Here is a 12,205-nt window from a genome sequence, read left to right on the forward strand (position 1 = left end):
AAGAATTGGAAATCACTTTGCTGGAGGGGGAAAAAGGAACACAAAACCTCTGGGTCAAGTGTATGACTAAGCCAGCTAGTGTTAACAAATACTCAGGTATTTGGAAATGACTCAGGTAACCAGAAATTCTTAATAGAAACTATTGGAAGCTCAAGGACCTTTGAACAAGAGGAATTGCACAGAAAAGAAACTGGCATCATCGCGCTCCTTTTCATAACGTGAGTGATAAAGTCAATCAAGGTTAGAGCAGATAAATTCAATAATCCCCATCCCACTCCCATGGAGAGAAGTTTCTTAAGAGTCTTTTTAAAAAGAGCTGACACCTCATTCCCTTTCCAGATTACCGGGCCGGGGTCTCTTTTTCCAACCTTATTCCCACAAATTGTGATGGTCAAAATAGCCCCCTTGCCTTTTTACACAGATATGGATACAAACCAACCTCCTTGCAAGCCACCTATACACAAGGCCTAAGTCAAGAGAAGAGGCTCCCTGCCCAGCCACGTGGCTCAGTAGTTAGTGACAACCTATGAACAGGAGGTCATGATTCGATTCCCAGTCAGGGCACATACCTGGGTTGCGGGCTCGATACCCAGTAGGGGAAGTGCAGGAGGCAGCAGATCGATGATTCTCTCTCATCATTGATGTTTCTATCTGTCTCTCCCTCTCCCTTCCTCTCTGTAAAAAAAATAAATAAAATATATTTAAAAAAAAAAGAGAGATTCCCCCAAAGTCTACTGTCCTCTCTAGTTCTGCTACTTGCTATTTCTTGTTAAGTCTATGTCTTATGTTAAAACAACTTAAGATAATTAGCATAGATCCCTTGGGACCCTGGAGCCACGTGAATAGATAAGAAACAAATTTTTTTTTATATTTTATTAATTTTTTACAGAGAGGAAGGGAGAGAAATAGACAGTTAGAAACATCGATGAGAGAGAAACATCGATCAGCTGCCTCCTGCACACCCCCCACCGGGGATGTGCCCGCAACCAAGGTACATGCCCTTGACCGGAATCGAACCTGGGACCCTTGAGTCCGCAAGCCGACGCTCTATCCACTGAGCCAAACTGGTGCTGGCAAGAAACAAAATTTTAAAGGACTAAGCCTAACTGTGTCTGGCCTGCAGGGTATTTGTTAGTTTTGTTTTTCTGACTGAAGCGACCTCCAGTGTTATCTACTGATGCTTGTAACAGATGTTTCTTCTAGAAGATGTACTTGATTCCCCAAATTCTGGCTTGTTTTGGGAGAAGTAGGGTTCTTAGACAAGATACAAGAAGTGATCTAAGAAGGAAACCAATAACAATAACAGCCCCAGTGTATATTGTTCGCTGAATGTTCACCAAATGCAAGGCCCCATGCTAAGAACTTTACAAACATTCCCATAAAGGTGAGGACATTCCGTATGAGGAGCTGAGGCTTGGAGAGGGTAAGGTAACTTGCTCTACACAGGCACAACTTGAAAGAGCTGAACTTCATACCCAGATATGACAGCAACTCCATGCTCTGAGAAACCTGAAGGAAGCAATGCCAGGAAGGGAACATGTGGAAGAAGGTGACACTGAATAAAAAAGAAATGTCATAATCCTGAAGCTAAGTAACATGCCCGAGACAAGGCCCTTCTCTCGGCGCTCTGGCCATTGCTGAGAAGTAACCCGTGGGCCACGGAACCATGGGCAGGACCCACAGCTTTAGAAGGTGGGAGGCTTCTCTTACCCTTCTAGAAGCAAAGGGTGTCGAGAGAATTGATAACAGAGAGGTCCTGAGATAAACATGGTGTCCCTCAAATGGTCCCCGGGTGTGTGCCCACTAGAATGTGATCCAAGGGTGCCAGCCCTCCATTGATTTCTGCCCATACCTATTGATCCAGAGGGCCGATTGCTCAGACTGAAGAACACATGGGAAGCTACACCTACTTCAGGCAAAACAGACTTTAAGCCAATGAGTATAGTAAGAGACAAAGAAAGTGACTACATAATGACAAAGGGGTGAATTCATCAAGAAGACATAATAACCATAAATATAAACACACCCAACATCAGAGTACCTACTTACAGGGTGTCCCCCCAAAAAATGTATACACACTCTGGATGATTATAAAGTCAGTATTTATTAACACACAGTTCATTAAAAAAAGTTAAAAGCACTACAGAAATGAATACATTTTTTTGCCAATGCCTGTTTTCAAACTGATTACCGTTCTGGTCCAGGCACTGCTGATAACGTGAAGCAATGGAATCACAAACATCAAGAATCATTTCGTTCGGTATTTGTTCACCCTCAATTCACCAACTGTGGCCCATTTTGTACCATAAACTTTATCTTTTATGTATCCCCATAAAAAAAGTCTAGTGGCACTTTAGGGTAAATTTTCTTTGTTCAAAGCTTAGTGTGGCTTCACCCATTATTTCAAATCAGTTAAACCTGAAAAGGAGTGAAAATTAAGTGAGTTATCAGCTGTTAAAGTGTGTATACATTTTGGGGGGCACCCTATATAAAGCAAATAACAGACGTAACAGGAGAAACACGCAGCAATACAAAGAGTAGGAAACTTTAATACCCTACTTTCAACAATGGATAGATCATCCAAACAGAAAAACAATAAGAAAACATTGTACTTAAACTACACATTAGATGAGAAGGACTTAATGGACATTTACAGAACATTCCATCCAAAAGTAGCAAAAGGCACTTTCTTCTCACGTGTACATGGAACATTCTCCAGGAGAGGTCATATATTAGCCCACAAAATAAGTCTTAATAAATTTAAGAAGACGGAAATCATATCAAGGATCACAATGATATGAACGTAGAAATCAATTTACAGGATACCTAAAACATTCACAAACATGTGGAGACTAAGCAATATCAATGGGTCACTCACATCAATGGGAGACTGAACCACCAATGGGTCAAAGAAACCAAAAAAGAAATAATAATAATAAAAAAATATATCTTGAGCCAAAACTGGTTTGGCTCAGTGGATAGAGCGTCAGCCTGCGGACTGAAAGGTCCCAGGTTCGATTCCGGTCAAGGGCATGCACCTGGGTTGCGGGTACATCCCCAGTAGGAGATGTGCAGGAGGCGGCTGATCGATGTTTCTCTCTCATCAATGTTTCTAACTCTCTATCGCTCTCCCTTCCTCTCTGTAAAAAAATTAATAAAATATATTTTAAAAAAATATCTTGAGACAAATGAAAATGGAAATATGACACACTGAAACTAACAGAATGAATACCTACATTAACAATAAACACTTATATTTAAAAAAAGAAAGATCTCAAACAACTTAACTTTACACCTCAAGGAACTAGAAAAAGGACGAACAAATCTCAAAGTTAGTCAAAGTTAGGAAATGATGAAGACAAGAAAGAAAATAAATAAAATAGACATTAAAAAGGCAATAGAAAGGATCAAAGAAACTAAAAGCTATTGTTTGTTTTTTTAAGATGAACAAAATAGACAAACCTTTAACTAGATTTACCAAGAAAAAAAGAGGTCTCAAATAAATAAAATTAGAAATGAATTCCCAAACATGTCTCTAAAAGCCGAACATTTTAATGGAAGAACTGGCAGCAGAGGCCACGTTTTCTGAATCCAAAGGTGGCCACGGGAATCCAGCTGCATAAACAGTGCTGAGTGGCAGGAAGATCAGTGTCCAGGGCTGGCAGTTGTTTTCTACAATAGTGGGATCCTGGAAAGTGAGGAAGTCTCGAAAAGCCTGGGACCTGCAGGTTTGACAGCTTGATCAGCCCAACCAAGAGATCTTTAAACTGGATATTTAAGAAGAAAAGGGAAAGAACCCACGTAAAACTGCATCCAGACCACAGGGGGATCCTCCCTTGGAACCAGAGGTGGGAAAGGCTACAGAGGGAAGACCAGACGCTATTTTCTCTCCTTAATTACCCACCGCACCTGATAAATGGTGTCTTTTCCTTTTTCAGTGCTTGGTGTTAAGAATGCTCAGCCCTATATATAGAAAGATAGATTAGATAGATAGATAGATAGATAGATAGATAGATAGATAGATAAAAGAGTGCTCAATTCAATTGGCCCACACTGATGGGATATATATATGTATATATTTTATTGATTTCAGAGAGGAAGGAAGAGGGAGAAGGAGATAGAAACATCAATGATCAGCTGCCTCCTGCAAGCCCCCCACTGGGGATCAAGCCCACAAACTGAGCATGTGCCCTTGACCCACGTCCTGCTTAAAAGAGACCTTTTCCTTAAACTGTATCTATTAAACAAGCACAAGCACAAACAACAACAAAAAATGTGCTAAAAGCTGATGAATGCAGTTATCCACAAAACACTCAAATAAGTAGGCTAAGGTAAACCCGTGTCTAGCTACAAATGTACTTAACTTAAAAGTTCACTGTGACATAAGCAGCAATTCAAAATTTTAAGAACAAACTTCATAAAAATCTCAGCTACTGGATTAATAGAACATTGCAGTGGCCCAAATTATATCCAGTCATATTCTATCATAATCTATCTGTCTCTGGCCCTGGCCAGGTAGCTCAGTTGGGTAGAGCATTGTCCCAATACCAGGGGTGGGGAACCTCTTTTTGGCCAAGAGCCATTGGATATGTGTAACATTATTCTTGGGCCAAACAAAATTATCACCTTAAAAATTAGCCTGCTATGTTTGGTTAAACATTTAATTAACTCACCCCTAATGCTTTGGCAGGGCCAGACCAAATGATTTCACGGGCTGTGGGCCAGACGTTCCCCACTCGGATTATGCCAGGCTTTCAGATTCGATCCCCAGTCAGGGCACATACAGGAGTCAACCCATGAATGCATAGATGGGTGGAACAATAAGTCAATGTTCTCCCTTTCTCGCTAAAATTAATAAACCAATAAATATCTAAAATTAAGAAAAATAATAATCTACCTGTCTCCTACAGTTCAGGAGAGAGATTTTTAACTGTTTATCACTTGGCCTCCTCGCTCCTCACTCTGAAGAAGGCTATATATTAATTTTCGGTGGCCCGAATACAGCTTACCAGGCAGTTATCCAAATGGGGCAGGAAACGAGTGCCAGTAATTTGATCTCCCCTAAAGCAAAATAAAGCCACCCAGAGGACAGGCCCTTGGAACACAGGAATTACAGAATGAAGGATGGCAAGAAGGCTCCCTTCTCCCCATCCAGCTTAAAGCCATGGAAACAGCCCCCACAGTACCTGCACGTACCACTGATTTCTCAGTAGCTATGAGGTGATTTGAGAATACCGAAGTCTGTGCCCGCTTTGTTTTCTTTACATGATGGCAATTAGAGGTTCTCCTATAATAACCTCTTGCAGTCCCACAGCTTACTGAGTGGGTGTGGAAGGAGTGGAATTAGGGCTGAGGTGCCCTCAGGGGCTGCCGCTGTCCCAGAGATGCTGCGGGAGCCTGGAAACCAGGGTTTTATAGCTACTTCCATTTGTTGTTTTAAATTTTGCCTCCAGATCCAGACTGAAAGCACTGAGAGTGTATCACCATCTACTTTGCCATCTACAATGCTATGAACATTTCAGTAATAATGACAACAGTCAGAGCAACCAACGAATTACAAGTGGGCAAAATGCTGATGTAATGGAAATGTATACTGGTATATACAAATACTATTTAAAATAAGAAAGCCTAATCATTTTATGTGTTGTTAATTTAATAACACAGCACGTGGTTTTTTATTTGCTTATTTGTTACTAGTAAAAAAAAAAAAAGAGGCAGTTGTGGTGTGGTAATAGTGAGAAAGGCTATACACTTAACATGTGCTAACAAAGCAATATGGCTTTTAAAAAAACAATGTCACTTACTATTGAGTTAAAAGCAATATATCATTAAAATCATAGGAATTGATTATACAACTCTACTTAGTATTGGTAAGAGAGCACTTCAAATTATACACTCAAATTTGGCCATTAACTGTAATAGAGGAATTAAAAAAATTAGAATGCCCTTCCCTAGAGGAGGGGGACCAGCATGGTGAGGGGTCTAGAAATCAAGCCATAGGTACAGTTATGGAGAGAGGGAGGCATGAACAGAGTGCTTAGCGTGGGAAAGATAGGAAGGATTGTCCTAAGAGAAGCCTTAGTTTACTCAGCATCAGAAAGCAGAGAAAAGATCAGTGAGTTTAATTATAGGGAGGTTTCTACTAACAGCTCTGCAACGGACAACTTTCCCATGTTGACAAGCAGTGAGCGCCTCATCACAGGAGGCAATGATGTATCGGAGAACGCGCACCTCTACTCAGTAGGAAAGTGGGCCAGATGACCTTCAAACTTCCTTTGACTTTAAAATTATTTCATTATCTTTAACCTCAAATCTACTCATTATGGTTAGAATTGAAACAGCAATGCTGAGTCTAATTAATAAATCAATAAAAAATAAGTCACCTGCCGGCCTGTGTGGCTCAGTGGTTGAGCATCACCCTATGAACCAAGAGGTCTCGGTTTGATTCCCAGTCAGGGCACATGCCCAGATTTTGGGCTCCATCCCCAGTTGGGACATGCAGGAGGTGGCTGATCAATGATTCTTTCTCATCATTGATGTTTCTATCTCTCCTTCTCCCTTCCTCTCTGAAATCAATAAAAATATTTTTTTAAAAAGTGACCCAACCACTGACTATTTCTGAGTGTAGACATCCGTGGCTTCCATTCAGGAAATGGAAAGAGGGCTACCTTTGCTGTGACATACCATGTGGTGAACCAAGCTTTGTTGGAATATATATTAGAGGTAAGGTAAGGAATGTTTGCTACAAACTACACAGTCTTACCCTCATCTCTTGAGTGTATCCCAGTTCCATTTCAATCTCACCATCTGACACTTAGTCCTAAAGACATAAAGAGCAAGGCCACCGGCTTCACCCAAAGAACCTATCTCTGTGTTCTCCTTCATTTTTAAAAATACAATTGAATTGTGTAATTTCATGCACATTCCAAGGGACCTTACACTCCCTGTGTCATCTATTACACCTATAAAATACTGCACAGTGAAGAGCTCTGCAAAGCAAACAGTAAAACTCACTCAAACACACTCCACAGAACTGGAATTCTAATTAAGTCTGAACTTTAGAAAAATAGTCATAGTAGGAACTGTGACTGATGTTTGACTCCTGGCACTAAGTTTATGGTCATATGCATTGCTGGCACTTTAGGTCTCAGAGCTGACTTGGGAACCCAGGTAGGCCAGTATCTTCACAGATACAACTACTAATAAAATGTATTGAGTCCTTGTAACCTGCCCAGTACTGTATATTCCCAGGGCCCTTAGGTCAGCTCAATAAACCGAGCCCCTGGCCCCGAGAGAGTAAACACTAATATTAACACCCTCCAGCAAACTGGGGTTTAAGCAATCTGAGCAAGGACGATAAACCAGGGCTGAGCTGGAAGCGCAGCTGTCTGACTCCGAAGCCCCTGCTCTTCCTTATCCAGTGTCCTGCTCAGCGGCACTTCAACACGACTGCACCCCAGTGCTGTGCTGAGAGCACCCCCACCCTGGGAGCAGCCTGGGGCAGGCCCCTGACTCCCGGAGGCAGTCAGCAGCCCCAAACTGCTGAGCCACTTGCAACTGTTATCAAGCCCAGGCTGGCAGGGCTATGACGGCTCACTTCACCTGTGGCTAATACACGTATAGTAAGACAGAAAGGGTTCCTACCCAAGCAATATAGTGCAACGCTGGGTCTGTAAAACTTCTGGCAGGCATTTCTGAGAGCAATGAATTTTGACCATCTCTGCAAGGAGAACTACTCAATGCGACCCTTAGCTGTTTGGAATACATGCTAGCATAAAAGACATCCTGCAAGCTTCTATATATGTGAAAAAAATAGTGAAAATCCTTCACACAATCAGTAAATCCTAACTGTACAAGAAATTCATTGATTCAGAAGTAACTCTAATTAACTCTTTATCTACATACTACTTTATATCGCCCAAAATTCAAAATTCCAGAAGCTTGAGTCGCCAAATCACAGTCACAAAGCCCTCATGAGTGCAAAGGAAATCTCTCAGAAAAAGGGAGGGACCCTTCAAAGCATACTTCCTCTCGCTGCCATCCACCCTTCACCTGCTGAGTGCCCAGTGCTGGGGCCTTTGAGAGCCGGCACAGAAGCTCAGGCAGTGGCCAGAATGGCAGCATGCTGGGGGAGGAGAGAAGTCCCTGTGGGTCAGACCTGGGCCTGAGATCTGGCACTGCCTTCAGTCAGCTGCATACATCTGCCTCCTGTCACCTTCTGCCCACAACACGGGAGGGGAGGGCAGGGCGGGGCAGGCGGAGAGTGCATTGAGTGCATTTCCCTGCACTATGCTCTTATCTCTATTCTCCTCCAGCAGAGCTGTCACTTGTCTAAGAGGGGAAAGGCAGGGGAGGAAGAAGAAAGGGAATGAGATGTGAATTTCTGATCTCACCAGCACACCCAAGAATTCAGTCCTAAGCGAAAGGCGAACACATCGCCACGTGACAAGCAGGTGCAGTCAGATGTCAGAGGCCTTTTGGCAAATTAGAACAGATGGGATTTGTGCTTACCTGACTGCTGATGGACTCTTTCTTGGCTGAGCTCTGAGCCTGAGGTGGGCCCTGGGCAGGTGACAACCGCGAGGGGCTCTTCTTACTCTGAGGCAGCAGTGAGGACAGGAAACCCACACGAGGCGACTGGGAGAGGGATGTGTTCCTCTGGCTGCACACCATGGCTCTGGACAGGCACACACACACACAAGGTCACAGGGCTGGAGGGGGACCTGGGAGAAGCCGGAGCACAGGCCTGCTGGGCTGCGGACAGCGCCAGGGGCCAGGGCCTTAGCTGGGTTCACACGCCTGGGCTTTAGGTGGCGTTATCCTCAGTTCTCTTGCTTAGACCAGAGAGCCAGCAGCCTGTCCGACACAACGGGAAGTCTGAGCCTCTCCTCTGAGGGCTCTGGGAAAGCTCAGATGCTCTGTTTATATTCATCACAGGTTTGAAATGATGATCTGGATATACTGGGCTGAATAAAACACATCATTAAAATGAACTTCACCTATTTCTTTTTACTTTTTTTTAACATAGCTAAACTTCTTTAAATCACATTTCTTGGTGTGCATTCTATTACCATCAGATGGTGCTAGCTCAGAAACGAGAGCAGTTTCACTGGGTGCAGTGCTTGGCCACATGCAGGTGGGGAATCTGACTGGGTTTGTGTCCTGACTCACCACTCACTCAGTCACTGTGACCTCTCTGTGCCTACATCTCTTCGACTGCTACTGCTGTTATTATTATCAACTGGGTCTTCTCTTTAGCTGGCTATTTTTTAATGTCACTCAAATACCTCTCCCTCAATCTGCCTACCACTTCAAACCCTCACACAGGATGATGCTTCTACTGTGGAACGCATCCAACCTGTGGTTGCCAATCTTTTCAACCTTGAGGTACTGCTTCCAATGCACAAAACTTCACAAGGCTTTAGACCAGTGGTTCCCAACCTTCCTAATGCCGCGACCCTTTAATACAGTTCCTCATGTTGTGGTGACCCCCAATTTCATTGTTACAAATTGAACATAATTGATTAATCACAAAAACAATATGTAATTATATATGTGTTTTCTGATGGTCTTAGGCGACCCCTGTGAAAGGGTCGTTCAACCCCCAAAGGGGTCGCGACCCACAGGTTGAGAACCGCTGCTTAGACAGCAGTTGTATTTATTTATCCAGGTGGCACACCCAGATGTGCAGGTCCCTGGAAGAGCTCGGCAGGCTGAGGACCTCTGAGGCCAGGGGAGCTTACTCAGTGAGGAAGCATTAACCATGAGTGCAGGAGGCTCTTGGGAAATTCTGCAACTCCAGGAGCAGGGGGCCCAGGTAGAGCACAGGGGGAAGAGGGAAGGAGGGGGCTAGGCCCTCCAACCACGGGGCAGGGCACACACTCACAATTCCGAGTCCCCCAGGCGGTCCATGTTGGAGACATAAGGAGGCAACTTGTGTTGGACCAAGGCCTTTTCTTCTTCTGGCTGTTGCTCCTCTTTCTTTAGTCGGTGGATTTCGGCTTGCAATGCAAAAAGCTGCAGAGAGATGGGACGGAGTTCATCAATGACATCACCCTGCTGGGAAGATTAGCCACATCACATCCAACACTCAACCTCACTGGTTCAAAAGGGCACTGCCTCTCAGGATGCCAGTCCCGCTCTCTGCCCACTGTGGTTTGGGAAAAATGGGCGAGTGCAGCGGTTACCTGACTACAGTGAGGTGAGAAACTGAAAACCGTTAGATATACAAAACCCTTTTTTTTTCTTTTTATCATTTGACTCGCTTCCCTTTTATCATTTTACTTGCTTCCTCCTGAATTCACTGAGAAAAATAGCTCCACCCAATCCTGCTTTGCTCTTGGGAATCTACAAATCAGACCCTGGAACGCTCATGGAAAAGTTTAATTAAATAAGGTTCAGCATTTTTACTGTTTGCCTGAAGAAAATTATACACCCCCCCCCAAAATCCAAGAATCTCTTTTTTTTTTTTAATCCTCACCCAAGGATATTTTTCCATTAATTTTTAGAGAGAGTGGAAGAAAGAGGGAAAGACAGAGAGAAATATCGATGTGAGTGAAACACATCAATTGGTTGCCTCCTGCACACACCCTGACCAGGGCCCAGGCCAGGGAGGAGCCTGCAACCAAGGTACATGCCCTTGACTGGAACTGAAGCCGGGACCCTCTATCCATTGAGCTAAACCAGCTAGGGCAAAAAAACCCAAGAATCTTAAACCCCAAAACTTAAACAGTTTATAATCTTCCTTGTTCTGAAAATCTTCCTGTTTCTAAAGAGATCTTAATTTCAAGGACAGATAAATGCTCAACAGGCAAAATATAAAGGCAAATGTAGGTTTCTAAGTCCTGTCACTTTACCAAACTAGAGAAATGGAGAGCTGAGCAGACAATTAAATAATATCTGGGTTATAAACAGTACAGATATAAATATATGTGGAAAAGGACTGGGATCACAAAATAGACATACGAAAACAGGTCAGCTGCCAGGTGGCATGAGTGCACATATAGTCTTTTCCCTCTCAAAAGTACATTACTGTTACCATGTTGTTCATCCTTAAATGACTTAAAATATGAATCCTGCCTCTGGTTTTCAGAGGCTATTACTGCCCCCGAGTCTCCAACTGATTTTCTGGCGACTCACTTTCCTCTGAGATCAGTGCTCTCCTCTACATGACCAGCCCTCCACCGCCCCTACCTGATTTCAAACACGAAAGCAAAAGTATTTCCAAGAAGCAAGTGTGCTCAGAACCAACCTTCTGGCGTAGAACTTCATTTTCTTCTTGAACCTGGCTGGTCCTCTGGCACTCGGCATCAAAGTTCAGGATCACAGGCACCGGTGCACACAGTTAAAGAATAAGCCTGCCTGGGAAAGGACTGAGAGACCTTCCCAAACTCTTTTTTTTTCTTCCCAAACTCTTGACACAGCAGCACCCCTGAACACAAGATGGGGTTATGGAGTACAGACTGAGTGCTATGGGGTCTTCTCAGCTTTATGAATATCAGAAAAAAGTGATTTGTTAAACTGATACCCTATGTGTAGCAGCATGATTCAGAAAATTACATTTTAACTAGTGGGCAGATTAATTGTCTCTTAAACAAACACCCCCCACCCCCCCCCCAAGGCCAGGCCTGGCCTGACTTCGTTCAGACAGACGTACAGACACGTGACAATCTGCTGGCTAGCCCACAGAGAGTTCTCTCCCAATGCCAGCAAGAAAGAGCCATATCCAGTGGCTTCAGAGCCAGTCCAAGCATCGGCAACAGGCAGCTGAGAGCGAGCCCAGAGGCCAGGCTCTGCGGGCACGCTGCTGGCCGCTCCACCAGCTGGGCAGAAGGATCCGCCACTCGGCTTTTCTCCCTGGCAAAGGTTTAGACTGAGGAGCAAGCTTTCTGCAGTTGGTGCGGCCGCATGCCACCATGTGAGCACCCACAGTGTAGGTCAGCGTGTCAGTCTTCCCCAACCACCTCAAACCTTCTGGCGTAGAACTTCATTTTCTTCTTGAACCTGGCTGGTCCTCTGGCACTCGGCATCAAAGTTCAGGATCACAGGCACCGGTGCACACAGTTAAAGAATAAGCCTGCCTGGGAAAGGACTGAGAGACCTTCCCAAACTCTTTTTTTTTTCTTCCCAAACTCTTGACACAGCAGCACCCCTGAACACAAGATGGGGTTATGGAGTACAGACTGAGTGCTATGGGGTCTTCTCA

The 12,205-nt window shown here is 44.0% G+C and overlaps 2 protein-coding genes across 2 annotated transcripts in view; one reads left to right on the forward strand and one right to left on the reverse strand.

The window, feature by feature from the left end:
- TMEM140 (transmembrane protein 140) overlaps nucleotides 1-2,393 on the forward strand; it is a 25,625-nt gene extending 23,232 nt beyond the window's left edge. Inside the window, exon 4 of the transcript XR_001512698.1 lies at nucleotides 2,380-2,393. The gene's annotated coding sequence lies outside the window, so the exon portion shown is untranslated. The remainder of the gene's footprint in view (nucleotides 1-2,379) is intronic.
- Nucleotides 1-12,205, reverse strand: part of WDR91 (WD repeat domain 91) — a gene marked incomplete at its 5' end in the record, with an annotated part of 29,084 nt that overhangs the window by 13,017 nt on the left and 3,862 nt on the right. The window contains 4 exons of the mRNA XM_015559402.1: nucleotides 3,554-3,767; nucleotides 8,512-8,677; nucleotides 9,887-10,017; nucleotides 11,971-12,053. Coding sequence (XP_015414888.1) covers nucleotides 3,554-3,767; nucleotides 8,512-8,677; nucleotides 9,887-10,017; nucleotides 11,971-12,053 — 594 coding nt within the window. The remainder of the gene's footprint in view (nucleotides 1-3,553; nucleotides 3,768-8,511; nucleotides 8,678-9,886; nucleotides 10,018-11,970; nucleotides 12,054-12,205) is intronic.

This window comes from Myotis davidii, unplaced genomic scaffold, assembly GCF_000327345.1.
Source record: "Myotis davidii unplaced genomic scaffold, ASM32734v1 scaffold214, whole genome shotgun sequence".
Classification (NCBI taxonomy): Eukaryota; Metazoa; Chordata; class Mammalia; order Chiroptera; family Vespertilionidae; genus Myotis; species Myotis davidii.